At 40.4% G+C, this 26280-nt stretch overlaps 1 protein-coding gene across 2 annotated transcripts in view; it reads right to left on the bottom strand.

Moving 5' to 3' along the window:
* Positions 1-12568, bottom strand: part of LOC124255684 (probable methyltransferase-like protein 24) — a 32238-nt gene extending 19670 nt beyond the window's left edge. The window contains exon 1 of one of the 2 annotated variants that reach the window (XM_046689578.1): positions 12457-12568. In XM_046689578.1, the coding sequence (XP_046545534.1) occupies positions 12457-12534 (78 nt within the window). In that variant the 5' untranslated portion in view covers positions 12535-12568. The remainder of the gene's footprint in view (positions 1-12456) is intronic. The other variant, XM_046689587.1, reaches the window with a different exon arrangement.
* Between the last annotated feature and the right edge of the window lie 13712 nt (positions 12569-26280).

Raw genomic sequence — 26280 nt, 5'->3', positions numbered from 1 at the left:
TAATCGTATCTTACATGGCAAATGCAGCTGTCTCATTTACTACAAATCATCAATGTTTTCAAATATGTACATATCTATATCTCTCAACAAACTCTGTTCAGCCCGGCTTGGCCCGTTTCAAAACTCAATTAAGTTCTATCCATAGATGTACATATGCTATTATTCACATTATGTGCAGGGGCTTTTCTATCTATAAACACAATATAACCTCTCAGTGGACAGTGACCTTGTCAAACCTGTTTTTATATTCGATAGTAATTGATAGTAAAATCAATTTTGAGAAGAGATATCATTTATCATTTAATCACAACAAAGTTCTATTTACCCACAATCAAACTTCTCAGTAACGAGCCTGTTTCAGGCTCACCCTGCTCTACTCACAAGACAGTGGATTGTTCCATTATACCCGTAGGTGTTACCCTAATTAACCTTCTAGTTCAGTGTCTGCCAATTGGGTGTCTGTCAAATGGGAGATAAAGCATGATTCTGCCAATTCAAATTGGCTCACAGAAGCCATTCACATCAAACGCCACAAGCCTACCATCAACCGTGACCAAGGATACTTCATTCCATCTGCTTATGATCCACTCCTCCACCAAGCCCAGTCTATTGTATAAACATCGCATACATTGTGGTTGTTGATAATGTATAGAAATTAGGGCTTCCACTCACTATCCTAATGTACAACGTGTCATTTTTAGCATTCAAATACTGCTTACATGCCAATCTTGAGACTCTGTTGTAAACACTTTGTTTAGGTAGTTTCTTAACACTAATCTATGCAGATCCTAAACACATGTATCAAGATTGACATGTGTACAAGAATCTGTTTTTAGTTTGTTCACGAAAATGACAAAGTTTTATCCAAGTCGGTTATATAATGAACAGAGACTAAAATGCCACTCAAACAAGTCAGATTGAGACTATGGTTGTGATAATGGAGAAAGAGGGCTTAACTTTAAGGTGTTTGCTTCAAATACTTTTGAGACTCTATAAACACGTACTTAGGTAGATCAGGTTATGGATATAAACTTTACATGTGGTGTGAGGTTTAGTTTGTTTCTGACAACACGGGCCAAGTCACAGTGATAAACACTTTGAGGACTAGATGAATGGAGACTTCACTAACGGAGCAGGTTTCTTTACATGGAATTAAACATCACACAAATAATTAGGTAGATATAACACTGTGTATGGAATTAAACACAAATCAGGATACATGTGTGAGGTTTAAGGTGTTTTTGAGAGCCCGGGCCAAGCCGGACCGAAAGCATGTTATACTATGTGGTTGTTGAGAATGTATAGAAATTAGGGCTTCACTTTAAGTAACGTGTTTGCTTCAAATACTACGTTTTGAGACTCTATAAAGACGTACTTAGGTAGATATAACTCTATTCTAGAGATATAGACAGAAATCAGGATACATGTGTGAGGTTAAAGGTGTTTTTGACAACACGGGCCAAGTCGGGCTGAACAGCGACTAAACACTTTTGATTGAGGCTATGTTGTGTTTGGGGAGACAAAAGGGCTTCACTTTACCGAACCAGTTATCTTTACATGTGGCATTTTGTAACATCACACATTGATATTTAAGTAGATATAATTCTAATCTATGGAATTAAACACAAATCAGGATACATGTGTTGGGTGAAAGTTGTTTTTTGAGAGCCCGAGCCAAGGCTGACCGAACGCTTGTGATAAAGTGTCTTTGTTGAGAATATGTAGAACAGAGAGCTTCACTTTCAGCAACGTTTTTGCTTCAAATACTCCGCTTTGAGACTCTGTAAAGTGGTATGTAGGTACATATATTACTAATCTATGGATATAAACACATTTCAAGATACACGTGTGAGGTTTAGGTTGTTTTTGACACCACGGGCCAAGTCGGGCTGAACAGAGACTAAACACTTTTGATTGCGGATTTTGTTTTCCGAGGACTTTTTTCCCCTGAATTGTTGGGAATGGAGAGAGAAAGGGGGCTTCACTTTTACTTTACTTTATGAAGTGGTATTTAGGTAGATATAATACCATTTTGTGTTTCATGTGTATTAGTAAATATAAGCATATGCATACGCGCTGGCTATCTGATTTGGACTGGTATTGTTTACAATGAAAACACATAAGAATTTTTGTGTTTGTGAATGCATACTTTGTTTGATCCTTAATAACATATAACAAAATGTTGAGATTTCAAATATTTCTTTTAATATACATAATCATGTCATATTTGCCCACTGACACTCGCCGATATCCACGTCTCTTTAACATAAACATCCTGTGCTCATTCAGCATGAGACAATAAAGGTTAATTAGGGAACCCCAATATCTTAATTAAGGAAAGAAAAGCAGTCAAAACACTGTCACTTCCTGCCCAGGACCCCAGGATGTCACACGCTAAGAGAAGTAAGCAACCTTCCCTCATAGACATATCAAGGAAAACACATAACAACAAGACGGTGTCTTTTCTACAGGAATCTCGGTATGTAGTCATCGTTGTTGTTTGGTTTTTTTCACCATTAACTATATACTAGTATTTTCAATCAAACTATGCATTTGTGAAGGCAGGAAAAGTATCGACCCAAATGTGCAGGTTTCGTTTTAATATTCTGCAATCCATTTTTAGTATTACCCGGTGGCCCGGCCCGGCCCGACTTTTCTTGGCCCGACTTTTAGGCCATCCCCTTGTCGTAAGAGGCAACTAACGGGATCGGGTGGTCAGGCTCGCTGACTTGGTTTGACACATGCCATCATATCCCAATTTCGTAGATTGATGCTCATCACTGGTTTGTCTGGTCCAGACTCGATTATTTAGCTCGAATATTACTGAGTGCGGTGTAAAACTAAACTCACTCGCGTAAACCCTGATGTTGCATTAAACTTTTCATTTTAATGAATCGCTCTTTGTAGAGGCTTTAGATACAGGGTCATTAAATATGTTCCGAAAACAAAATTCAAAACAAAACGGAATGACTTGTCTCAATCATCAAACTTGAACGTTTGTTTACTGCAGCCACTGACGCTAGGATTCCAGGCAGTGTATCGTTTGGCAGTTCATAACTGTGAGTTCACATTATATCATGACCAGGATCCGGTTACAGCATTACGTCGTTAACTGATAGCAACATATTAAACCCTAATGATGCATTACATTTTTTATTTTAATGATTCGCCGGGAGACATGAAATATGGCCGGGCATGTGTTGCTTCACATTACTCTGGCTGTCAAGCGTACCACCTGGCCACCTCGCCACGAAGTTAGTACACAACGTGTCAAAACGATCAATTGTAGTACAATTACATATTGTCATTGCATCTGGTGCATACAGCAACCACTGCAAATATTGATAGACAATACAGCCTTCCTTTTTTTCAGTCTTCAAAGGCGGAAGTATTTAAATATTTCTTCCGTGACGATGATATTGAAAGGATGTCCTTACCATGTATTGAGTTGCGCAGTTCTTGACAAAGAGCAACAATGCTATTGTCGACAAATGCGCAATGGACATAAGTTATCCATAAACTTTGTTCTATACATGTATATCACAATGTACATGTTTTCGTTACAGTACCACATTTTGCCGTACATATGTTTTTCCTTACGTCGATTTCGAGCTTAGAGCTCTAAATGTACAACGTTAACATTCCCTCGAGAACATTACTGAGAGGATCTCTTTTCTATATAGCTTCATCAGAGGCGTGATTGAACTGGAATCTAGATTTTGTTCTTTTATCCAAACGCACACGGTATAAAATCAGTATACTGATGGATGCTTTCAGATCGCGTCTCTGTGACAATCAGATTTTCATTGAGAAAAGTGACATTCTCGGTGACATACAAATTAGCCTGCCAGTGTCTTGATCATTTGTGTCATAAATACATTTATTACCTACGGGGCTGATAGTCGGGGTAAATATTTTTCATACGATGCCTGAGGGCAAAATATCACTTTGTCATGTAGATGTGACGTCATGACAATGCTCTTCACGTTTCTTCTATGACGTTGCCTTCTACATACGGAGACGGCAGGTAGCCAGCCTATGTTTGCAAATAGGTTGGGACTTATTTTTTCCTCAATTTGACGACTTCGGTAACAAACAGAATATCATATTAGTGCCCATATCATACTATGTTTACGACACGAGTGCCTAAATATCGGTATATCATATAATGGGCACTCATATACAAATGTAATATCCTCTATAGAGGTAATTATAGAGGATATTATATGAGTGCCCATGCCATACTATGTTAACAACACTCGTGCCTAAATATCGGTATATCATATAATGGGCACTCATATAATATCCTCTATAGAGGTTATTATAGAGGATATTATATGAGTGCCCATATCATACTATGTTAACGACACTCGTGCCTAAATATCGGTATATCATATAATGGGCACTCATATAATATCCTCTATAGAGGTTATAAAAGAGGATATTATATGAGTGCCCATATCATACTATGTTAACGACACTCGTGCCTAAATATCGGTATATCATATAATGGGCACTCATATAATATCCTCTATAGAGGTTATTATAGAGGATATTATATGAGTGCCCATATCATACTATGTTAACGACACTCGTGCCTAAATATCGGTATATCATATAATGGGCACTCATATAATATCCTCTATAGAGGTTATAAAAGAGGATATTATATGAGTGCCCATATCATACTATGTTAACGACACTCGTGCCTAAATATCGGTATATCATATAATGGGCACTCATATAATATCCTCTATAGAGGTTATTATACAGGATATTATATGAGTACCCATGTCATACTATGTTAACGACACTCGTGCCTAAATATCGGTATATCATATAATGGGCACTCATATAATATCATCTGTAGAGGTTATTATAGAGGATATTATATGAGTACCCATGTCATACTATGTTAACGACACTCATGCCTAAATATCGGTATATCATATAATGGGCACTCATATAATATCCTCTATATAGGTTAGGAGACACAATCCTCCCCATATAAGACAAAGTACAAACTGTTTCCATGGAAATAGAGAAAACAAAATGTCCCAAATTCAGCAAACGGCGCCACTTTTTTTCGATCGAATACATTGAACGGTTTACGTCCTGAGCTTATCCTTGCGAAGCCTAATACTGCCACTTTTGTAACATAAAGCATTCTTTTTCAGCGACAATTCTCGTTGCTTCGATTATTTTTTCGTTGCTTCGAGTATTTTCTCATTGTTTAGATTATTTCCTCGTTGCTTCGAGTATTTTCGCGTTACTTTAATTATGTTTTCGTTGCTTTGAAAACTTTCTTGTTGTTTCAATATTTTTTTCCAAAACTTGAAATTTCAAATATTGTCTCATTGCTTCAAGAAGTTTCTCGTTACTTTTTGACAGAAAGTTGAAGGAACGAGAAACTGCTCGAAGCAACGAGAAAATAATCGAAGCAAGGAAAAAAAAAAATATTCGAAGCAACGGGAACTTTCGCTGAACTAAAATATTATTGCTACGAAAGTGTCGGCATTAGGCTTTCGTACAACCCAACAGTAAGTGATAATGTGTTTTGAACGACCTTTTCAATAGCTGCGTTTATACACCGACAGAAGCAGTCACTGAAGAAGCATTTGCCCCACTTCTTATGCAAATCACAGCTCTCAGTTGGGACATTCAATATGGCGAACTGGCAGCTACAAAGCTTCACAAAGTCTAGTAAACCCTGGTGATAGTTGACAAAGGCCTGGCAGTGCAGGACTCACGGACTGTCTACGACTTACAGTGAGTGTGACTGAGTTAGCGACACATCGGCAGTATATCATTCATATCGTGACGAGAAGCAATGTAATAGTAACAGTCTGCTTATATGGCGCTCATTTCCAGCGCGCTACGTACATTACTATCCCCGCTCATAGGACACCATTATACCAGGGAGACTATATAACGTTGTTGTAGATTATCCCTGATTATACTAGCCGATACTTTTTCAACTCCCTGGGGATCATACAGCCATGCTGCCTGTTAGGCGCAATGAATTATCACTATTAAACTAGAACAATTTATACATTGAAATGCCTATAAGTCTTTGTCTGGCAATGAAAACTGCATGCAACACAGCGATTACTACTCCCTTTCTGTAACCAGTGTTTGGTGGTATAAACCTACATGCTAGTTGTTATCATACACTTGATGGTCAGTTAATGAATTTATAACAAGTATAATTAGTGGTAACACCACTCAGACAACCCGTAAAAGGTCCCCGTTTGGCATTTCTCGTGTCTGGGGTAAATACTCAACATGCGTAGAGTACTGGCAAAATTTCGATGTGGTATTGCTGGTTTTAACATACAATTATACAGAAGATCGAAAGGTGCGGATATCGCAATTGCCAAGTGTCCACATTGCCTTAATAAGTTAGAAAATGAATAATATCATGTATTACTAGAATGTCCATTGTACAACGATCTACGGAAAAAATATCTACCATGTTATTACTACACCAACCCCAACTATCACAAGTTTGTAACTCTTCTGAATTCAAAAATCAGCTAATATACTAGTACGTTTAGCTGTGTATTGTACAAAAGTACCATCACATACAGTTCATATGTGAATCAATGTCCAGGCGCTCCGGACTCTTTACTATTATGAATGTTGATGTACTGTTGGCCTCATGGCCATTCATACAAATAAAATCATCTGTCTGTCTGTCTGTCTGTCTGATCCTCAATGTCCATATACTGATATATGACACATGACCTAGCTACTTGCTGGAAGTAGAAGATTGAACATGTATTCACATTGGGAATACGTAGACCCCATTGTACACATGTACATATATTTAAAGTCACGATGATATGTTGATTGCATAATGTCAACGAATCTTGATGCTCTATTGCCAGTCATTTAAAGTGATGATCACAACATTTACACAGTATCAACAACTTGCAGGTCATTTGTTTAATGACCGATGTCAGCAGTAATTGTCATTTGACAATCACAACATTTATAGCATTGAATCATACATGCTCAACACTCACAATTCATATTTCCATAATGAATAGGGGATCCCTAGAAAGTGAACCACACTGTTGATGTTTGACATAGGCGATCACATAGATGTGTTAAGTGGTGTATCCTGAGTAAGATTGATGACCATTTTGAGTCTGGTTGGCTCACACACGTCCTGGAAATGACCATTAGTGGCAACCTTTTTCAGGGTACCGTCTTTTAACTTCTTTGAGAGGTATTTTAGAAGGTGAAGGAAAACTAAGTTCTATAGATAGTCAACTTCTTTATTGCAATGGGTGCGACGTTTCGTTGTTTGATAACGGTGTTAGTACCTACACCGAACGTCTTGCTTGATAACGGTTCCTACACCGAACGTCTTTGCAATAACGGTGTTAGTACCTACACCGAACGTCTTGCTTGATAACGGTGTTAGTACCTACACCGAACGTCTTGCTTGATAACGGTGCTTGCTTGATAACGGTGTTAGTACCTACACCGAACGTCTTGCTTGATAACGGGGTTAGTACCTACACCGAACGTCTTGCTTGATAACGGGGTTAGTACCTACACCGAACGTCTTGCTTGATAACGGGGTTAGTACCTACACCGAACGTCTTGCTTGATAACGGGGTTAGTACCTACACCGTGACGTCGCACCTATTGCAATAAAGAAGTTGACTATCCATAGAACTTGCAATTAGTTTTCCTTCATTATTGATTAAGGCCTGATGTGGCAAATGTATTACATCTTATGTAATATGCGCATGGAAGTGCAACAAGAGGGATTATCAGCGGACTTACAAAAACAAACATCTTTTAAAGGATTAACCGATAACGCGCTGATTGATTAATTGCTTTTATCTTGCACAGTGGATTTGTCAAAAGGTAGTGTTTATGCATGTAGATTTATTAATCTATACTGAATACACCCTGTCGCAAAGTGACTGTGTAAAGACAACGTCCTCCCTTTAAAGGATTAACCGCCAATACATTGATTGATTGCTTATTATTGGCTAACTGAATTACTTTGTTAAAGAATGGCGGACATCATGTACTTAGTTGCCAGGTGTGCTATCTTGGGTGACCAATCAGACTCTACACCAATGTGAAAAACCTGAAACGATATATCACCTTTTCGCATATTAGACCGTTACAAGACACTTGACATGGAACAGGATTCTTCGTCAGATGAAAGTGCATGGCATGTCGTTCTTTTATGTGGATATTGATGATACATTCCCTGAACAAGATAAGTTAGCCTGGTACTGGTGCTGTAACTTAAGTCTGTTTTAATTTTAATATTTACATTTTGTTATTCATTTCTTGTTGCATTATACTGAATCATTTTTTCGCCGTGAAGTGTAATGAGACAGACAACATGCATACAATAGGTCGCACTTGGGGCATGTGTGTGAAATAAACACAATCGACATTGGCAATCTATATAAAATGCCTAGATAGTACAGTCATATTATAAATTCACAATAAGTATGAGCAGATCGTGTGCATTTTATTAGTTTCTAAACTGCATACAAATATGATAAACTAACGAGGATTATAAGACAAAATATAAAGACGTACATTGACTTCGTTACTTTTCAGTCCTAGCAATTATCACCACTGGCAGATGGTTAAACTTCAAAATGTTTTCATTTGTTATCAAATTAATGAAGATGGAAATATTATAGTGTAAAAAGGATTTCCTCTTTGTTGATCAATCTATACTAATAGTATCAATTGCACATGCGGGTAGCGCAGCAGAGGTCACGAACCAGTCAAGAGTTATGGGATATCATCCGGGTGATTTATGCCCTGAGTGGCCACCCATGCAATGAACCGTGCATTTTCACACCTCTTAATTGGTCTCAACTCAGTTGTTCCTGAGTGACCGGGGGGGAGGGTTGCTTCTTCATAGCCTGACAGCAGTTTCTTCCTCTCCTGCTCATAGATTTGTGGAATACTGGTTAATTCTTCTTTGGCCCGTTTCTTCATGTTGCTGGAAATGATATGCGCAGCTTCTTTACCAAACTCAGATGAGTGGGTGTGGTCATTCCCTATTCTAACCAGTGTTCCGTCATCAGTGGTGGTGATGGCAACTCCACATCCAGACTGTCGACAGCGCCAGATTATAGTTCCATTTTTGTTCAGTTTTCGCCTATTATATTTAAAACCTTCTAACAAGATGTCATAACCTTGCTGTTTACCTGGAACAACCACACCCTTCACATCCATGGCATATGAGAACGGTACATGCCTATCTGCTATTTCATATATTTATATACAATTTCACTAAAACATCCTTCTCTCACCTGAACTCACTTGACTATTACCGGAAAATCAACACAACAACCTCCTTCTCCTGATTAAGTACTTAATGCTTCTCTCACACAGTAGTTATTTAATCCCTTTTACCTGTAAATCACTTGACACAGTAGTTGTTTAATCACTAAATAAACAAAACATCCATGTTCTTTCTCCCTCTCTCACTATTGCCAGTAAATCAACACAACACCACCCTTCTCCTGATACAGTAGTTAATCACTTGACACAGTAGTCAACACAACAACAGCCTTGTTCTGGTAGAGTAACTTACATAATTGCACATCTAACTTTGTCCCTGAGTGACCACCGCTCTTAATTACCCCTATGCATTTGTCCCTGAGTGATCACTGTATTCCCCTTTTATGTAAGAGGACGGAGGTCACTCAGGGAATATACTACCCGGGTACTCACGGGAGAAAAACAATAACAAAAGCAACAACCAGTCCTGGATCAGTGGCCCTTTAAACCTAGTATGCTATCATAAAATGACATCTCTATTAGTATTGGGAATTGGTAAAAATATCACAATTGATCATTGGTTCATTACAACCGTTCAATCATCAAAAAATAATTGGTTTGTGTCATCAATCAAATCTTCCTATTATGTTTGTTAATGCACAAATAATTAAAAACAATCTCTTCGTGTTTTTTCTGTTGTTTTCTAAAAATAAATTTTGGGGTGTGTGTTTTGTTTTTTGTTGTTGTTTTGGGTTTTTTTTGGTTTGATTGTTTGTTTGTTGTTGTTTTTTGGGGGGGTTTTTGGGGGTATCATTATAACCTGTGTTCAGTGTGGTCTGTGAGTGAATTTGGTGGTGAGTGAACTCTACTTACTCGCACAAAATGAGTGAGTGAGTTTAGTTTTACACCGCACTCTGCAATATCTGCATAAGAATGGATCTGCGCAATTGAGAACCGATGACATGTGTCAACAAAGTCAGCGAGCCTGACCACCCGATCCGGTTAGTCGCCTCTTACGGCAAGCATGGGATACTGAAGTTCGATATTCTAACCCGGATCTTCAGGGGTGTTTACTCAGAGTGTAATTGTGTTAATCCTGATAGTATCCATTTTTGACAGCTTCTTGGTCACTGATCCCTTAAGGTGTGATGTTTCGCTGTCAAAACTAGGACTAACAGAATGACCACTGTCAAAACTGGGATAACTAGCTGTACCAATTAAGGGTAATTATGTGAATGCAATCAGCTGAGAACACAATCATTCTAAGAGCTACCACTTGGCGTAGAAGGCAGGATGGGAGAAGGATTGGAGAAGCAGCTTTACCAATTACTTGCGAAATATACATACCCACATGTACATCACATTTTCATATTGCATTTCGTCATGGCTGAGAAAGGTACAATTTTAGATGGTAAAAGCAGGTGCAGAGTAGTTGCTGGATGGACATAGGTATCTTCTGTTACAGTAGCTCCCACAATCACTGGTTAATCAGGGATAAATTAACACGGGTGAGCGAGGACTGTCAAAATTGGGACAACCGGTAAGTTCACTTTCAAAATTGGGATAACTGGATAGATCAATTACAGAAGTGTGAAACTTCACTGTCAAAATTGGGACTGTCATAATCGGCACCAAACCATAATCCTATTCCGCGTATAGCCAATTAAAATGCAAGCAAAACGAGAATACACAGGGCGTGTGCCAGACAGGGACACCTCACCCTTCAGATAATTAGGGACCGCCTCCGTGGTGTAGTGGTTAGAGCGTCCGCCCGGAGAGCGGAAGGTCGATCCCCGGCCGCGTCATAACAAATGTTGCTTAACATTTTGGATACTCAAGAGCCACTGTTGCTAGACCCTTTCATGTGCAGCACTGGCTTCGTGTGTTCATTGGACTTGCCTTCTTGCCAGTATCACTCGTCCTGATGTGATATGATCTTGTTGCTTCCATGATTATGATTTTGATTTTGATTATAGGATATTTATATAGCGCACATATCCACGCACTAGTGCATGCTCAAGGCGCTGGTAGTTTTTCCCTCGATCAGTGGATGTCAATCTCAACGGCACATCGCATCATCAATCTCAACTCCCTGGGGAGTATACAACTCTTGCAGCCACTAGGCGCACCGAGTTATTGTGGCTTTCTCATCCTAACGAGGTAACAATTGCCACGACACCATCCATTAGCAAATGTGTGCAATTGTGTAATTACTTTAGGACACTTTCCCATCGCAATATATTTCTCAAGATATTTCAAGTAAACTTCAGTATCTTTTGCCAATATGGTATTCAAATTCAGTTGAGATTGATAGATGTTTATAATTATTGTAATAAATGCATGGCAATTGTTGTTTCTCGTCTTTGTAAATACGTACGTGAATAGTACTTAATAATTGGTGTTATTGCTATTTCATTAATAAAAGTGTAAATGTGTACAGTCACATCATATTCGCAACAATATGTACATCCATGTACCACGGTGAGTGTTTTTTTTGGAATAAACTTAATTGATTGAATGAGGTTAATCAAAGGTGTTAATGATCTAGCCCTCGATCAGTTACGGCCTTGCTGCACACGTACCACACAGGGACACTAGACACACTCGCGTGCCACACAGGGACACTAGACACACTCGCGTGCCACACAGGGACACTAGACACACTCGCGTGCCACACAGGGACACTAGACACACTCGCGTGCCACACAGGGACACTAGACACACTCGCGTGCCACACAGGGACACTAGACACACTCGCGTGCCACACATTAACCTTTGGTTCTTTTTCGCTTTTATCTGCCATCTTGACCTGTATATATTTATATGACTATAGTAATATTGTATTCTCATGTACCACCGTTGGTGGTGTTTTGAGTAATAAATTGAATTGAATTGAATTGAATTGAAACTTGACCCTCATCAATTAATTTGCCAAGTGCCACAGAGGGCATAAACCTAACCAACATGTCATTTGTCAATTAAGCACCATTTCGTTCCTTGTATTTTCTAAAGGTTTTAAGGTGTGCGTATTACTTAACTCACTAGTCCACGTTTAGGAACTAATTTCCTTTCCGAATAAAATGCGTGTACAATTCACATTAAAGTTTTCAAATATCCTATGTTAAACTCACGTTTTCCGTATTGGTGCTTTAAACTAGGTATGACAGGACTTACCCCATTCCTCATTACCGTGTATAAAACTACACAACATCCCATTCCAAAAACAAATCCGAGGGCTGCTTGGTTCAACTTCATGTTTTATCTCAGAATGAGGCGTAGATGGTTATACTGAAACAGACAAAAACACATGTTGTACTGATAACAGTGAGTGAGTGTGGTTTTACGCCGCTTTTAGCAAATTCCAGCAATATCACGACGGAGGACAATTGAAATGGGCTTCAGGCTTTGTACCTCTGTGGGGAATCGAACCCGGGCCTTCGTCGTGACAACCGAACACTCTAACCACTAGGCTTCCCCAACGATAACAGCAATGACAAATCGACATGACATAATTATTTGCATTTCAAACACCAGGAACTCTTCTAAAGTCTGTATTAGCGACACTACATGCAATCGATAATAGACTGTACTTAATCGGAAGCCGTTTTAGCCGTTGAGTTGACCACATCATAATATTATGCCGCTTTCAAGAGTCAAATATACATACATAGGTATTAGAGAACTCTCGAAAAAGGAATGTATTTACGTATGCGATAAAACATACAAGTATAGTCATATCAGAGGTTTTGTTCAGAGACAATCATTCTGTATAATTCCTTTTCCACTTCTTAATTCACAGACAGACAGACAGATATTTTATTTCAGTCTCACCTCACATAAAAAACATATAAAAATATATTTATAAAATATAGCATATAAGTGCCCGTTAAGGGTTATGAGAGACTAATGTATTAATATATTATAAATACTAAATAATAAATAATTATATAGGTACATACAGTATAAAATCTATCTGAATAAAATATGTTTTCTTCTTTGCAAGATATAAAAGCAGGTTTTGGCACTGAAATATACATGGTGTTTAAAAAGTAAAACCAATTTATCATCATCACAAAGATCTAAGAAGTTGGGATAGCTAAAACAGACATTTCCATATAAACTTTCTCGCAAATCATCATACATAGGGCAATACAACAAAAGGTGTCTTTCATCCTCAACACTCTCACTGCACTGAAAACATACCCTCTCATTTACATTCACATTTGTATATCTGCCGGTTTCCAAATGCAGAGGAGCAGTACCTGATCTGAATTTGGAGAAGGCAGAGCGGTAAGAACGGGGCATACTCATACTCACATAACTTTCACAGCCATACACATCCTTAAACATTCGATACGTTCGTAATTTATTACCTCCAGTTCTACCGCTTGGCTTGTGTAATAACTCATACCAATCATTCACATACTTCTGCATACAAATATCTCGCACCTTCTCGCATACCCGTTTAACATTAACATCAGCATATTTACCCACCCCCAAGAAAAATCTCAAAGCACGATGTTGGACAGCATTTACTGCGGATACCTCCCGATGTCCCCATATAGATGCCCCATAACTTAAAACTGACCACACCATCGTATCATATAACTTTGTATAAGTTGTGGATTCCATTCCTCCAAGTGCCTTATATTTACAAATAAGAAGGCCTAAAGCTCTGTTAGCAGACTTTGCTGCTGCCTTAGCCATAGCATTATAGTCAAGATGTTCTGTGAGCAGTAGGCCTAAATAGCTATAACTATATGGAAACTCATAATGACAGTTTCAGTTGTAGAAATCAGACGGAAACCTAGATTTGTTAGTTTCAATTTTGTAAACTACGCGGAAACTCACATTGTCTGTTTCCGGATGCTGAAACCTAGCGGAAACGTACATTACCCAGTATCCATTAGGTTTCCGCAAAAATGGAAACGAAGTTATTTTTGCTGTGTATTAACAATTCCTAAAACGGAGTTACCAACAGTAAAAACCGCACTTGTTCTTTGTGCACTAATATGTCTAAAATGTACAATCTTAGATTTATCATTATTAATGCATATAGTATTATCCACACACCACTTGTTTAAAATGTAAAACATATTATTTAAGCCTTGATTAACATGAAACCACGATGTTAACATACCATTAATACGGACACTACATTTTGCCTTATCACATATTGATTGAATATCTAAAAACATTTTCCCTTTCACGCCAATATCACTTACTTTCTCCCACAACACTCTTCTATCAATACTGTCATACGCTTTCTTAAAATCAATAAAAGCAGCAAAAGTATCCTTTTTATTACATTTTCTATTTTCAATAAACGAACAAACACTGTGAATATGATCAGTAGTGGCTCTCTTCTACCGAAATCCGTTTTGCATATCACTCAAAACGCCAGTAGAGTCAGCCCAGGACTGTAAACGACTATTCAGAACATTACAATACAGTTTGTACATAGAGTTGGTAAGGGTCAAACCCCGATATGACATAGGATCCATTGGATCTAAAGTAGAACACTTGGGTATTGGATTAATGATGCCTGTAGCCCAGGTAGCAGGAATTGTCCCTGTATTAAAACACACATTGAAAATATGATGTAATGCCTTGATAACACAACAAAGCTTTGGAGGGCGCTCAGAACTAATACTGATTATGTTCCTCCAAGCCTGTTGGAGGTTTCACGAATATTATATATAACTGTTTATGAGTTAAGCATGCCATGTGTAGAACTGCAGACTGTTTAAAAACAAAAATTTACCGACCTTCGACAACCTCAGGGGATAGACACCTGATCACTTGTCGATATCGTGGGTCGTCGGCGCAGAGCAGTTGTTACAGAAGTCCTATGACGGTATAAACATATGGAGATCAATGGCAAGCTTTTATGAAACAGGAGGCGTTTGATAGTTTTGTGAGCTGTAGCTACGGTTGTGCTGAGACATTGTACGGGCGCGGAACAGCGACAATATAACAACGTCCGTGTCTAGGCCTGTCCCTGCGGTGGAGAACTGACCCCCCACCTCACACACACACACACTACCCCTCCCACCCCAACAATCACAATCAGATATGCACGTTACCTATCCAAACAAGCTAAAGCTATTAAACCAGTGTTCACGAATAGCGTCTGACCCTCTGACAAATGCGGCAGATTCGCAACTGTCCGATATGGTCCAGAAGCCAGCAGGGGTGGAAATAACCCATTGTCCGACGCCCGAGTCCAGTGTTTTTTTCTGTCGGGCAAGCAAATTTGTATATCACACTGTACCGGTGTCCAGTTGATATTCCAATGTTAATTATGTTGTTTATTTAAAAAATCAACAAGAAAACGGCCGGTATAGTGGAAAAATTATCAGGGCAAGTGATTTTACATGTGCCACTGTACCGGAGTACACTAGCAATTTTAAAGTTATTTCCACCCCTGCAGCCATAATGACTATTAAGAACAATAAACACGAACTGATATGAAGGAAATGTTGCTTGCGTCATAATGACATGACTGTGTGTATCTTTGGTGGTAAGATACCATAACGCCTCTCTGATCAGTGTGCCATATCTTTTACAATGCATTAATGAATGCCGGTGTAAAATAAATCAAGAAAACCAAAGTCGTAATATTTCACATTGTAAACAGCAGAAATGGCACACCATAATGTCACTTGTAAACCTTCCATTAGGATGTCATATTATTATCCATCAGCTTTCACGGCATATTAGTGCAATACTGACACTTATCAAAACATATCTTCTGACATCAGCTGAATTGTTGTTTCTGCCAGAATGTCAATAAACGCAAATTTGTATGATTGTTCAACAGTATCTTCGATACATTAGTATTGTTGATACTTTGTAAAGCATGGAGCTGAAATTATCTTACATTTTGCTGATCTAAATACAAAGTACCAACCTCTGTTTCCTTGTAATGGTTTTTCATGAATACAATGCCAACCAAAGGTATATATGATCTTCAAATGATATAGTTGAATTAGAAAAACATAATTTTGGAAACAATTACCTTTGATTTGTAAAGTTCAACTCATATTTTCTCACCAAATGCCTTTCTATTAAAATTGACCTGTGACCTTTCCCAAAAAAATTGCGATGAGCATATATGTAATATTATTGTCCACAAATTTAAATCATGATCTGAGCATTCCAAAATCGGTCAATCCAAACCAGAGTTTTTAAATTAAACCATCCAGTTATCGGTTAAAATATTGCCATAACTGACATGACATGTTGCACCTTAAAAGGGCCTCTGCACGGTAGTCACGCACGGTAGCTGATGACAACCGGCTTTACATCAAAGCTAAATCATTCCTGATTGTGAAAAATCACATCCTGTTTGGTCGTCAGAACTGCACCACATTTTCACCATTTTGGGGGTCTGGCTTCTAGACCAATAGAAGTCTACAACCCGCCGACCCCAGTACGTGTCTGAGTGTCTATTTCACAATGACTTTGACTGAAGTTGTTTTATGTGACATGTGACACTTGTTTGCTGTTTATAAATCTTATGTTTGTTAATAATTTCAATGCCAATTATAAGAAGTGTTAAATCTGAAAAATGTTTGTTTAATTTTATTATGTGGGTCCTGTGAATTTTCAATGGGTCAGACAGACATCTGAAACTTACAGGACCCAATTTCCTGTTTACTTTGAAACACCATTCGTGAACACTGATTACACTGACATTAAACAGACATGATGCCTGTTTTGTAAGCGAAAAATATTTACGTAGAAAAACTAAATTAAACTCATCCTGAATAAAAATTACTGTTTGTTGGTAAAAATATATCGCAGTTACCTCTAAATGAATCATGATGTGTATTATTTATCATTTTAATCGTGCCGCAAAGCCACACTTAAATATTTCATATGTGTCATTTCAATACATTTTTGGTACAATTAAGTAATTTCGATCCCTGAAATAAAACGCATTATGAATAACACTTAATGTGAACCAAATCATTTCATAAACAAAGAGCAAATCCCCGGCCCCCGATGACAAATTATCTGATTGTTGCAGTCCTTGAAAAGAGTAATCTGTCCAACTTGAACAGAGTATTCCATTCTAATTAGAAGATAAAGCTACTCTGTTTCCAATTTTGCAGTCCTTTATCGTTGATTTAAGACCGCTAAATGTAATTTAAAAACCGAACGCGTAAGCGTTAATAATTTTACAATGTTATTACACATTTTACAATGTTACACACATTGTGTAATAACATCACGTGGTGCCGTACTAATATTTGATAGTATAGTATAGTATGACATAAAACTGGTTTACAGTTATGATGTCACAATGCTAATACCTCTGTCACAATAGTATTAGACCTTGCTTGACTCGCGGAAAGCTGAGAGTCACCACACTCGTTGAATTCTTAGGAAAGAAGTACTTTGCTCGATATTATTTTGCTAATGTTGGATGAGTAATAAATAAAATACTAAACTATGTCCCGTGTAATACCATGTTTATGAAACGAGTGAATGGTTTGGTATTTAACGAGCGAGTGAGTGAGTATTGTTTTACGCCGCTTTGAGCATTATTCCAGCAATATCACGGCGGGGGACACCAGAAATGGGCTTCACACATTGTACCCATGTGGGGAATCGAACCCGGGTGTTCGGCGTGACGAGCGAACGCTTTCACCACTAGGCTACCCCACTGCCCCTGGTATTTAACGAGCGAATACCATTCACGAGTTTCATATTTCATATTTCATACTTCATAGTTGTCATTCAGCTACCTAAACACTATCGCGGAATTGGGATTCTGAGTTTGCATGTGTTGCTCAGGCCGTCATTTGCATAGATATGAGTTCGTTCACGACACACGTTTTGTAGAATCCGCTGTTATCTGTTTCAATAGCAAGAATATATCAGGAATCATTCAAGATACTGTGATAAAAGCTACGATAACATGTGGACAAAGAGATACGTAACAAATAATTGAATTTCAGTCAAGAATTAAAAGCACCAGTTAATGAATGAATGATATGGTGCGCGTACTGAAGATGACCGTTTTAATGCTCTGAAAAACCAACCAAATTGATTCACAGCCAAATTTGCCAAACGGGCAAAACCAAAAACCTCTAAAACTCCCCAGAAAGCAAACACTACCAGATCACCACCGGCCTATACGTGTGCATAGTTAAATGAAAGAATGTCTATAAATATTAGAGGTATGGTCCAAACAAACACAACGCTATGAACAGTGTCAAAATCAACTTGTTGCCATGGAAACGGGAAAATATGGCTCCAAATTCCAAAACTGCTCAAAATTAGGTACAAATACAGAATACCGGATCCGTACCAGCCATAATTTTTAGTAGGGCGTACACCTCCTCTTATAAGGTAGCACGAGCTATAAAATTCGAAAAAATAAGGATACACCAAAATAAGAAAATAACCATAAAATCATATTCTTCAGAATGACTTCCGTTTAGTAAAACTAACCAACAATTTTGAAAATGAAAAGTAAGTTATCACAAATAAAAACAAGTGTAGAAGTGAGCACAGCTCACATACCCCCGCTTCCCACTTTGGGACATGGAAATGACTGATATTGATATATATAATGTGACAAGGATCAGCAGCTCACAAGACTTTCTCTTTGACTCTACTAAACTTTATATACATGTTAGATAATAGTTTTGGCATGTACTGATTACGGTAATAATTTATGGAAACTAGATTTTTTTGTGTTTTCCGTGGAAACCTGACATACAATTGAACTTGACTGTCTCATGTTGCACACAATGAAGTGGACGTAGATGAAGATTGCTATTTTTTAGCACATGGCATATCTGTGGGTCATGATTAACTTGTGTATTAAGTTTGGTGAACCTAGCATGTATAGTTTCGATGATATGCCGTGGTCAGGTAACCATCAAATACATTTTGCATGTACCTAGCATGAACCCAGCATGTAAACTTTAAGAGATATGCTCCGGACAAAACCATCAAACACATTTGGCACTAAGTTATGTTTCCATGGAAACAGCCAAAAAACAAAATTCTGAAAAACCTTTGAAATAGCAAAAGGCACATCAATGGGTAATGATTAACATGTGTGTAAAGTTTGGTGAACCTAGCATGTAAACTTTAAGAGATAAAATAATCGAACACATTTGGCACTAAGTCATGTTTCCATGGAAACAGCAAAAAATACAATTCATATCTGGATCTACCCCCCAAAGGCACATCTAGGGATCATGCTTGATATTTGTACCAAGTTTGATGAAGCTAGCATGTATAGTTTGGAAGATCTGCTCCGGACAAGATGACATCCTCATAGTCACAGCCTAAGTCGTGTTTCCATGGAAACAGCAAAAAAAAACTACATTCTGAAAAAACTTTAAAATAGAAAAAGGCACATCAATGGGTAATGATTAACATGTGTGTGAAGTTTGGTGAACCTAGCATGTAAACTTTAAGAGATATGCTCCGGACAAAGTTTCGGGACGGACGGACGGACAGAATGAACGCTATATACCCCCGTTACTTCGTAACGGGGGTATAAACATATGCATGTTGGACCTCCGGAATTCCGGAAGTTCAGGGAAAGGGCTTGGGAAAATTCTGACAGGTAAGTGGTCTCTGATTGGACAATTTTCGTCTTACGTCACACTTATAGTATAATAGCCATATTTGGAAGTGTTGTACAACTCAGCGTTCGGGTATGGGTACATTCTATCGATGATGCGATTGTAGGGTGAATTCACACTCTCGGAAGACACAAAAGAGTTGTTTCTTTTTTTAAGAAGAAAACAATTATTCGGAAATTGGGATGGAAAAATTTGTGGAAAGTGCGGTGTAGGAAAGTTTTGTTTGTGTCGAGATTCCACCCACAGCAAGGACAGATATTGCTGGAAGTGTGCCAGGCTTGACAGCGGAAAGAACATTTCGATTCGACATAATTCGTGGTTCGAGAACTGCAAGTTAGGAGACACTGACATGTTGTGGTAGTGGTTTGATTTCATGGAGAACTGTATGCAATAGGTGGACCATTATTCAAAAAGGCCGGGTGACATGTAGTGGTGAAAGTGGTACTTGTAAGACCTCAACACTACATGTAAATATGTGCCTGGAGACACTGACATGTTGTGGTGTTGGTGGTGTGTGTAGGTGGAGACACTGACATGTTGTGGTGGTGGTGGTGTAGGTGGAGACACTGATATGTAGTGGTGATGGTGGTGGTGTGTAGGTGGAGACACTGACATGTAGTGGTGATGGTGGTGGTGTGTAGGTGGAGACACTGACATGTAGTAGTGATGGTGGTGGTGTGTAGGTGGAGTCACTGACATGTAGTGTGTGGTGGTGGTGTGTAGGTGGTGACACTGACATGTAGTGGTGGTGGTGTGTAGGTGGAGACACTGACATGTAGTGGTGGTGGTGGTGTGTAGGTGGAGACACTGATATGTAGTGGTGTGGTGGTGTGTAGGTGGAGACACTGACATGTTGTGGTGGTGGTGGTGTGTAGGTGGAGACACTGACATGTAGTGGTGGTGGTGGTGTGTAGGTGGAGACACTGACATGTAGTGTGTGGTGGTGGTGTGTAGGTGGAGACACTGACATGTAGTGGTGGTGGTGGTGTGTAGGTGGAGACACTGACATGTAGTGGTGGTGGTGGTGTGTAGGTGGAGACACTGACATGTAGTGGTGGTGGTGGTGTGTAGGTGGAGACACTGACATGTAGTGGTGGTGGTGTGTAGGTGGAGACACTGACATGTAGTGGTGGTGGTGTGTAGGTGGAGACACTGACATGTAGTGGTGGTGGTGTGTAGGTGGAGACACTGACATGTAGTGGTGGTGGTGGTGTGTAGGTGGAGACACTGATATGTAGTGGTGGTGGTGGTGTGTAGGTGGAGACACTGACATGTAGTGGTGGTGGTGGTGTGTAGGTGGAGACACTGACATGTAGTGGTGGTGGTGTGTAGGTGGAGACACTGACATGTAGTGGTGGTGAGGTGGTGTGTAGGTGGGTGACACTGACATGTAGTGTGGTGTGGTGGTGTGTAGGTGGAACACTGACATGTAGTGGTGGTGGTGGTGGTGTGTAGGTGGAGACACTGACATGTAGTGGTGGTGGTGGTGTGTAGGTGGAGACACTGACATGTAGTGAGTGAGTGATGAGTGGTGTGTGGTGAGTATGTAGTGGGTGTGTAGAGTGGAGATGACATGTAGTGGTGGTGAGTAGGTGGAAGTGGAGACACTGACATGTAGTGAGTGGTGGTGGTGTGTAGGTGGAGATACTGACATGTAGTGGTGGGGGTGGTGTGTAGGTGGAGATACTGACATGTAGTGGTGGTGGTGTGTAATGGGTGGAGACACTGACATGTAGTGGTGGTGTGGTGGTGTGTAGGTGGAGACACTGACATGTAGTGGTGGTGGTGGTGTGTAGGTGGAGACACTGACATGTAGTGGTGGTGGTGGTGTGTAGGAGTGGAGAACACTGACATGTAGTGGTGGTGGTGTGTAGGTGGAGACACTGACATGTAGTGGTGGTGGTGGTGTGTAGGTGGGAGACACTGACATGTAGTGTGGTGGTGGTGTGTAGGTGGAGACACTGACATGTAGTGGTGGTGTGGTGGTGGTGTGACAGGTGGAGACACTGACATGTAGAGTGGAGACACTGATGGTGAGGTGGTGGTGTGTAGGTGGAGACACTGACATGTAGTGGTGGTGGTGGTGGTGTGTAGGTGGAGACACTGACATGTAGTGGTGGTGGTGGTGTGTGTGGAGGTGGAGACACTGACATGTAGTATGTGTGGTGGTGGTGTGTAGGTGGAGACACTGACATGTAGTGGTGGTGGTGGTGTGTAGGTGGAACACACTGACATGTAGTGGTGGTGGTGTGTGTAGAGTGGAGACACTGACATGTAGTGGTGGTGGAGACACTGTGGTGTGTAGGTGGAACACTGACATGTAGTGGTGAGTGGTGGTGTGTAGGTGGAGACACTGACATGTAGTGGTGGTGGTGGTGTGTAGGTGGAGACACTGACATGTAGTGGTGGTGGTGGTGGTGTGTGGAGGTGGAGACACTGACATGTAGTGGTGGTGGTGTGTGTAGGTGGAGACACTGACATGTAGTGGTGGTGGTAATGGTGTGTAGGTGGAGACACTGACATGTAGTGGTGGTGGTGGTGTGTAAGTAGGTGTGGAGACACTGACATGTAGTGGTTGGTGGTGGTGTGTAGGTGGAGACACTGACATGTAGTGGTGGTGGTGGTGTGTAGGTGGAGTCACTGACATGTAGTGGTGGTGGTGTGTGTGTAGGTGGAGACACTGACATGTAGTGAGTGTAGTGGTGGTGTGTAGGTGGAGACACTGACATGTAGTGGTGGTGGTGGTGTAGAGTGGGAGACACTGACATGTAGTGGTGAGTGGTGGTGTGTAGGTGGAGACACTGACATGTTAGTGAGTGGTGGTGGTGTGTAGGTGGGGGAACACTGACATGTAGTGAGTGAGTGGTGGTGGTGTGTAGGTGGAGACACTGACATGTAGTAGTGGTGGTGGTGGTGTGTGGAGGTGGAGACACTGACATGTAGTGGTGTGGTGGTGGTGTGTAGGTGGGAACACTGACATGTAGTGGTGGTGGTGGTGTGTGGGTGGTGAACACTGACATGTAGGTGGTGGTGGTGTGTAGGTGGAACACACTGACTGGTATGTAGTGGTGGTGAGTGGTGTGTAAGGTGTAGAACACTGACATGTAGTGGTGTGGTGGTGTGTGTAGGTGGAGACACTGACATGTAGTGGTGGTGTGGTGGTGTGTAGGTTGGAGACACTGACATGTAGTGGTGGTGAGTGTGTGGTGTGTAGAGTGGAGTCACTGACAAGACACTAGTAGTGGTGGTGTGGTGGTGTGTAGGTGGAGACACTGACATGTAGTGGTGGTGGTGGTGTAGGAGTAGAACTGACATGTAATATTGGTGGTGGTGGTGAGTGTGTGGGGTGGGAGACACTGACATGTAGTGGTGGTGGTGGTGGTGTGTAGGTGGAAACACTGACATGTAGTGGTGGTGGTGGTGTGTAGGGTGGAGAACACTGACATGTAGTAGTGGTGGTGAGTGTGTGTGTAGAGTGGGAGACACTGACATGTAGTGGTGGTGGTGTGTAAGTGTGACACTGAGTAGTGGTGACACTGATATGTGGAGTGTAGTGGTGAGTGGTGGTGTGTAGGTGGAGACACTGACATGTTGTGTGTAGTAGTGAGTGTGTGGTGGAGACACTGATATGTAGTAGTGGAGGTAGTGGTGGTGTGTAGATACTGACATGTGATATGGTGGTGAGTGGTGTGTAGGTGGGAACACTGACATGTAGTGGTGGTGGTGGTGGTGTGTGGTGTGTGCCAGGTGGAGACACTGACATGTAGTGGTGGTGGTGGTGTGTGTAGGGTGGAGACACTGACATGTAGTGGTGGTGGTGGTGTGTAGATTGGAGACACTGACATGTAGTGGATGGTGAGTGGTGTGTAGGTGGAGACACTGACATGTAGTGGTGAGTGGTGGTGTGTAAGGTGGAGACACACTGACATGTGAAGTGGTGAGTGGTGTGTGTGAAGGTGGAGACACTGATATGTAGTAGTGGTGGTGGTGTGTGGTGTGGGAGAATGTGACTGACATGACATGTAGTGGTGGTGGTGGTGTATGTAGGTGGAACACTGACATGTAGTATGGTTGTGGTGGTGGTGTGTAGGGGTGGAGACACTGACATGTAGTGAGTGGTGGTGGTGATGGTGTGTGTAGGTGGAGACACTGACATGTGAAGTGGTGGTGGTGGTGGTGTGTAAGGTGGAGACACTGACATGTAGTGGTGGTGAGTGGTGGTGTGTAGGTGGAGACACTGACATGTAGTGGTGGTGGTGGTGGTGTGTAGGTGGAGACACTGACATGTAGTGGTTGTGGTGAGTGGTGTGTAGGGTGGAACACTGACATGTAGTGTGAGTGAGTGATGGTGTGTAGGGTGGGAGACACTGACATGTGGAGTGGTGATAGTGTTGATGTGGTGAATTGTGTAGGTGGAGACACTGACATGTAGTGAGTGGTGAGGTGGTGTGTAGGTGGAGACACTGACATGTAGTGAGTAGTGAGTGGTGTGTGTAGGTGGGAACACTGACATGTAGTGGTGGTGGTGGTGTAGAGTGGAGACACTGACATGTAGTGGTGGTGAGAGTGTGTGTAGTGTGGTGGTGTGTAGGGGTGGAGACACTGACATGTAGTGGTGGTGGTAGTGTGGTGTGTTGTAGAGTGGAGACACTGAAAAGGCATGTAGTGGTGGGTAGTGGTGTGTAGAGTGGAGACACACTGACATGTAGTGATGAGTAGTGATGTGGTGGTGTGTAGTGTTAGAACACTGACATGTAGTGGTGGTGTGAGGTGGAGTTGTGTGTAGGAACTGGAGGTGGAACACTGACATGTAGTGGTAGTGGTGGTTGTGTGTAGGTGGAGACACTGACATGTAGTAGTTGTGGTGGTGGTGTGTAGGTGGAGACACTGACATGTAGTGGTAATTAGTAGTGGTGTGTAGTGGAGAACACTGACATGCTAGTGAAGGTGGTAGTGTGTGTGTAGGTGGAGAACACTGACATGTAGTGGTGAGTGGTGGTGGTGTGTAGGTGGAAGTATAATTTATAAATATCCGCTGTGACAATGAATACAACATAAGATAAATATATTTTACAATACCAATTGATGATTTGGTCAACAGGAAGAATAAATGTAATTTCTGTGTTCGCAGAAACAATTTCATTCTAATTGAGAAGCCGCAGCGTAGGACGGATGTGTACTGATGCACATGTATTATGAAATTGTTTTATCATTATGATGATTAAAATAATTTGTCCCAAGATGTCATTTTTAATGGATTTTTATTGTTGTTGCCATGTCATGAATATGTAAAACATTATCTAACATCTGGTATTTTCACGGATATCACTTCGTTGTACAATTTATTTTGTTTTCAACTTGGGAATTTAGTGTTACCTGCATGCCTATCATCACAGATTATGTCCATTGTTCTCCGCGCGGTCAACCTGAAAAATCCCTTGTGTACGCCCATATTGTTGTTAAGCAAACATCACAAATACTAAACCTTTCAGTATAATGCTAGTAACTCTACAAACATAAAGACTATCTTTGACGGCCCTTTGACAAAGACGTCGTGCAAGATAAAAGTAATAAATCAATTAGCGCAGTTATCGGGTTAATCCTTTCATCTGTGTTTCTTGTTTTTAACTCAGCTGATAATTCCTTTTGCTGCTCCTGCATGCATATATATTACATAATATGTAGTTCACTAGGATGACCATCAAGGAATGATGACAAATAAACGGGTAAAATCGCTTGTATTGCATGCAATATTAATTGCCTACAGAATCTTAGGAACTACGCTGTGTGGTTTTAAAATAATAGGTCATCAAACCATCACATTGTTCTTGATATGATTAAATATCAGGTAATAGTTTTAAAGAAATACACAGAAATAGGATCAAATTGATCTGGTCGGTATACCTATCAACGACGGAAAATCTGAAAAAAAGCTTATACTGACTGCTGGAGTAATTTTATTACGGGAAATACATCCACTGTTCTTATTGTTTCATTCTTTAGGGTTGAGGAAATTCTGCCATGGTTGATGACAGCTGCTCCAGTCCCTGGGTCCGTCACGGTCGAGGTAGCATGTGCTGCAGTCAGGACCACATACTAAAATTGTTGTCCCGAAACCCGAAGCTTTTGATTTGCAATGAATGAGGTGTCGCGAGATGTGACGGACATTGTAAAACAAACAATTTACATAAACACATATTGCAGTTATCAGTGTTTTTCCAAGCTTATGAAGGGTAAGCAGACTATTGGCATGTTAACAATAGAAAATGAAAAAGCAACCTAATTGACTACCCATAAGTCTTTGTTTGAAAATGCCCATCTTTGTCTCAAACGCATTACACGCTGAGATTGGAAAACTTCGTTGTTGTTTCCAAGTAAGTCTATG

This window comes from Haliotis rubra, unplaced genomic scaffold (genome assembly GCF_003918875.1).
Source record: "Haliotis rubra isolate DU_JTF1 unplaced genomic scaffold, ASM391887v1 Scf1157, whole genome shotgun sequence".
Lineage (NCBI taxonomy): Eukaryota > Metazoa > Mollusca > Gastropoda > Lepetellida > Haliotidae > Haliotis > Haliotis rubra.
This window is presented reverse-complemented; position numbering and strand designations above follow the sequence as displayed.